The following is a 5174-nucleotide window of genomic DNA, read 5'->3' as shown; positions in this document are numbered from 1 at the left end:
ATTCCTGCATGTAATATAGGGAAGTGAGTCATGGCGGCTTATAGTTCATCTTGGCTTGTGGCATGGAAGTTGTCCCGATTTTTATTTTTTGCAAGAATTTATCACTGAAAGAATTCACCCTGCAGGGCAGGAAATCTCTTCTAGGACCAAAGGAATTGTGAAGCCCCAGAAATGCATATGTATTAACCAGAAAAATGTGTCCTGTTAGTTTTCCACCCCTGTGTTGCTTAAACACTTCAGCAGTAACGGGTAGAGGTCATCTGGAGTACAAGGTTTCAGCCTTATTGACCACAAGAAGGTGCTAAACGGTCCTCAGTCCAGTTGCCTCCATGCTGAAATAAGTAGGACTTGCCCAGTTGTTACCTGCTGAATTGGTGGATGTTTTCTCATAAGGAAACCAAATAAATAAACCGTTCACTTCTTTTAATAGTCCTAGGAAATGAGAATTTCCTTTTTTTGCTATTTTTGGTAGGTGCAGGGGACCCACGGGTGGAAACGTTCACGTTCAGAGCAGCCGCATTTCTTCGCCTTATCTTCTTTTCCAGCTTGTCACCAGAGGGGTTACTCCGTTTCAGTTGTGACGGCCGTATATCAGCCAGCATGTTTCTAAGCGGCCGGGTGCTGCTGCTGTCATTTATTTTCCTTTTCAGTGAAAAGTCAGCCTATGTCATCTGCCAACATCTGGAACTTTTGCATCGACTGCATTTTTAGCATAGCAGCAAGCAGTTTGCAAAGAGGCCGCTGCAAGTCCACAGCAGGATTTAGGTTGGCAATTCCCTACGCCATATTCTGAATGTTTTCCCTGACAAAGGGGATCCTCGTGTTTATCAAAAACACTGCCTTACTTAGTCACAAGTGGGGGTTTTTTTTAGTTTTTTGTTGTTTTTTTTGTTTTGTTTTGTTTTTTTTTCCATGTGGTTCACTTACTAGTTGATGCAACAGCCAGAGAACTGATTCCTCTTGGATTAAAAAAAAGTGCTGTGTATATACAGCAGTTCAGCCTGGAGTCGGGTAACGCCAGGACGGATTACCCTGCACAAAGACGGCTTGAGCCTGTTTACAGCACTTCTGCTTCACTCCTGGTAGAAGCCTAATGTAGTTCACACTCAGGTAGGACCTGTGGAGCTCGGGAGAAAACGAGCGCAGAGGGAAAACAATATTAACCTACTGGTGCTGGGCCCTGGCTCTTGTCCAGCGGCTGTGTTGTTTTGAGTTGCGGGCTAAATGCTTGGCCCGAGTCCAAGAGGATTGCATCTTCTAAAGCATTTGCCTTTTGGCTGGAGATAACTCAGCGCAAGCGGGATGTGTAATCCTCGAGTCTCACGTGTCCTGGGAGACTCCCCACGTGAGTAAGTCTCAACAATAGGCAGACACAGTTCTTTGGGTAAATGTGATACGTTTTATTAAACCAGCGAAATAGTTGGAAAAGTTGTTCTTTGCAAGCTTTTGAGTCTCGGCAATAAGCACGCACGCTAAGTTGTTCCCTTTCTGTCTCTTGCTCTCGCGTCGCTGCCACCTCCAGCATCGTGAGCGTGAAGGAAACCCGACTGACCAGCCTCGTGGCCAACTTCTTGGTGGGGCTTTCGCTCTTGCTGCTGCCTTTCCCTCTGCAGTGGATCCCGAAGCCAGTCCTCTACGGCCTCTTCCTGTACATCGCCCTGACCTCCATTGACGGGAATCAGCTCTTCGAGCGAGTGGCCCTCTTGCTGAAAGAGCAGGTACGTGTTCGCTTCGGTGAGCTAGAGCTTGGGTACGAAGCTCTTCCCCGACACGGCTCCTCCTGTTTCGAAACCTCGCCATTACATAGCCCTCGATTGCAGGTTTTAGACACCTTCTCATGCGCACATCATGGACGCTGCCTAGTATGTGCAGCCGCAACAATATTTGCAGGATAGTATGCCTCCATGGGATTCCCACTCTCCCTCTGCTAAATCTGACAGGCTTATATGCTATATATGCTATATGCTGCTTGCTTTCAAGGAACTTCTCTTGTGTGCCCTGCCCTTTTTTTTGTATTTCTCATAGTTTTTCTTGTAATATTGTTGATCATGGGCAAACAAGGCAAGAAGCCTTTCCCAGCTTGAATCCCATCTCACAATACAGGCTTCATGTTTGATTCCCTCTGCCTTGCTCTGAACCTCTAGGGATAAATTAATAGGCTTATATGCCTAAAGCATTATGCCCCTAAATCACTTTGAGCCTTTGGGCTGCAGTGTGTTTGACAGTCAGTCAAGTCTGATTCTCCAACATGAGCATGCAACTCCTGGTAAAGAAATTAAAAAGCCGCATTTGGCCTAGCAACTTGACATCCTTTTAAAAAAAAAACCAACAAAAAAATGGGCAAAATGGCCCAATGTAAAAACACATCTCTGTGCTGTGTAGTATTAAGTGCTTGTAAGCCTTCAGGACAGACTGAGGACTTTGAGCACAAATGCAAAATGAAGAACGACTATAGTGATGGGCATTCAGTTGAGCAGGCTTCCCTCGATGTTGGAAGTCCATCAGGCCAGAAATGGGCTTGCCCGTAAATTTTTTTTGGTTCTCCAAACGACTTGGGAAACCTAACCTAGTCTTTACAGTTCTTGCCCCTTTCTCCACAGATGCAATTGTTTCTCTCCAAAAACATGTCAGCTGCTAATGAGATGCATAGGCCGCGTCCAGACACGCGTGGATGTTTCACTCCCCAGGGAAAATTAGAGGTGGCACAGCTTGCCCTGGGGAATGCCCATGCCACATGTGCTCTGTGTGCCAAGTTGCCCCGGGTGGGGTAGGGGAGGCTGGGGCTAGCACTGGTCTGACCCCAGCAGCCTTACCTGGGGTCCAGGGGCTGCAGCAGTGGCGAGCCTGGCCAGGAGCTGAGCGTAGCTCTCGCTGGCCAGGCTCTGGCTTTGGGCAGCTCATGGTGCCGCCGCGTGCGCCACTCTTCTTTTTTTCATGGGTTTTTTTTACCCCTGTGGCATCCACAGAGGTAAGAAAAGTCCCTGCCCAAAGGGATCTTAACAAAAACAGATACACAGGAATGGAAAAAATAAAGACAGCAGTTTAAAAAAAAAAAAATAAAAAAAATTAGTAAATAAATGGTGGCCAAAGAGCGATGGTCAGGCCATTGCTTGGGACTTGTTTAGTATTATTTTGACTTTTTCTTTGTTTTTACCTTTACAATACAACTGGCTTAAATTTTGCCATTAACTGCTTTTAAAATAAGGCCTTTGGAAACTCCATATGCTGCTCCTCAAGCAAATTTCCCCTTCCCAGAGCGTGCGTAGAAGTGACAAGCTTTGAAATGCATTTCTCCAGAGCGCAAAGCATGGTGGATTATGCTTGTTTCTTGTATTGAAGACCAACTATAGTGCCTGCTGAGTAGAAAACTATAAAGAAGCTCTTCTCTTTATTGAGAGAGAAGCCAGGCCGGAGATACAGTGCAAACTATTCAGCTGCGGCGACGGCGGAGTTGGGTTAACCCTCTCATAGCTGTAGCTGTTGGCTGAGCCCTGCAGCTTGTGCCTGAAGCAGCAAAGGAGCTGCTGGTAGTATTTTGATGAGGCTTGTGATACGGAAACAGCACTTTATTATCAGGAAGTTGTATAAAGAACTAACAGGCTTGCTACTGCCCTTGCACGGGTCTGGGCTGTCACCTTCTGTGACATAGAAGTACTTCTCCTGGAAACAGTGTCCAGGAGCTGTGGCATCCCAGGAGATTAGCTGCCTTGCCCACACTGTCTTAGAAACTTCCTGGTGCCACACTTTCTGGATCCTGTTCCCAGGAGAATTTACTGTCACAAATTCAGCCATGAGTGGTTTTTAAAAAAAAAAAAAATTTTTTTTTTTTTTTTTTTTTTTTCCCCTACATCCTACCTTCCAGTGCATGTTTTATCTGGGGATGTGTTGTATGCGGGAATGTATGGCATCATAGCAATACCAGATGCAGGTCAGTGAACTTGAAGAATAAATGAAACTAATGGCAGAGCAGAACATTGTTTAAACAAAAGTTTTAATGATTGAATTGTGAATGTAAATATGCTGGATGTGTATATGTGAAACAAATTAAATGCAGGTTTTAAGCCAGCAGGTCAAAAATAAGTTGCTGTTTCAGTTGCTTGTTAAGGCTCTGTCTATGCTATGGGTCATGCAGACTTATCAGGGCCAGCTTAAACTAGGGAGCTTGGGAGCTGATACCATTTACAGCATCAGTTTGCGCTGGGGCTGCATAATCTGACTAGGAAGCTGATTAAATGCTCATGCAGTTAATGAAGAGCTCAGCGTAGGCTCGTGTCGCTACACTTCTATGGGACTTGAGCTGACCGATTTTTAAAGCTAGCTTGAGTCTTCCTAGATGAGCTGCAGCCCGGATGTACCTTAAGTCTTGATTTTGGTATTACGTTCCTTAGCAGTAGATGAGGTATTCCTGTCCTGATTTAGGTGACAGTGAAGTCATCTATCTTTGCGAGCAAAAATCTGCACCACCTTCCTCAAAACTTGACATCTTGACGTGTCAAAATTCTTCAGTTCACCTTTTTTGTGGAGCGCTTTCAGAAACCAATTATGCTTCGCGGGTAATAAGTAGGTAGCTGACTTCCACGGTCCAGCGCTGTTCCAGATTGCTCCTGGGGAGAGCCGATTTGAAATTCTTGGATCAGCTTTGCTTTGGAAAAATGGAGCTTTATTGAAATGGAAACCATTTCTTAAGACCGCACCAATTTCACCGGAACTTTTCACCAAGTGAAAGTCTATAAACAGTTTGCTTCTACGTTCCCGCTCCAGTATCAAAACCGTTTTCACGTTGCCTTGTTAGATCAAAATGTTTTTAGGTATTTTTACGTAGATTAATGAAACGTCAGCAGAGTAAACGGCTTTTGTTGCACCGTTCCAGGATGGAAACATTGGTTTTGATGTGGATCGAGAATGAATTTTGACATCCCACGTTTCTAACCAGTTCAACCGACAAGCCGAGCTGGTCACTAACTGCTGCTTGTTACTGCCCTTCCTGCTTGTCTACCCTTGATGTGATAACCAGGTGCAAATCTTGGGTTCCCTGGCAATACTCCTATAGTCTTCCAGAAGCCCAGAAATTGGGCCTCGAGGGGAAGACCGCCCTAATTTTATTTGATGTCTCTTATCAAAACCTATGGTTACCTGGGATTTCCAGGTATTATGGATGTCATTAAGTATATTGA

At 45.1% G+C, this 5174-nt stretch overlaps 1 protein-coding gene across 1 annotated transcript in view; it reads left to right on the top strand.

The window, feature by feature from the left end:
• SLC4A11 (solute carrier family 4 member 11) overlaps nucleotides 1-5174 on the top strand; it is a 154275-nt gene that overhangs the window by 144001 nt on the left and 5100 nt on the right. Inside the window, exon 18 of the mRNA XM_025200690.1 lies at nucleotides 1523-1718. Coding sequence (XP_025056475.1) covers nucleotides 1523-1718 — 196 coding nt within the window. The remainder of the gene's footprint in view (nucleotides 1-1522; nucleotides 1719-5174) is intronic.

This window comes from Alligator sinensis, unplaced genomic scaffold (assembly GCF_000455745.1).
Source record: "Alligator sinensis unplaced genomic scaffold, ASM45574v1 scaffold12_1, whole genome shotgun sequence".
In the NCBI taxonomy this organism is placed as follows: Eukaryota; Metazoa; Chordata; order Crocodylia; family Alligatoridae; genus Alligator; species Alligator sinensis.
The sequence above is the reverse complement of the archived record's forward strand: the minus strand, read 5'-3'. Positions and strand labels throughout refer to the sequence as shown.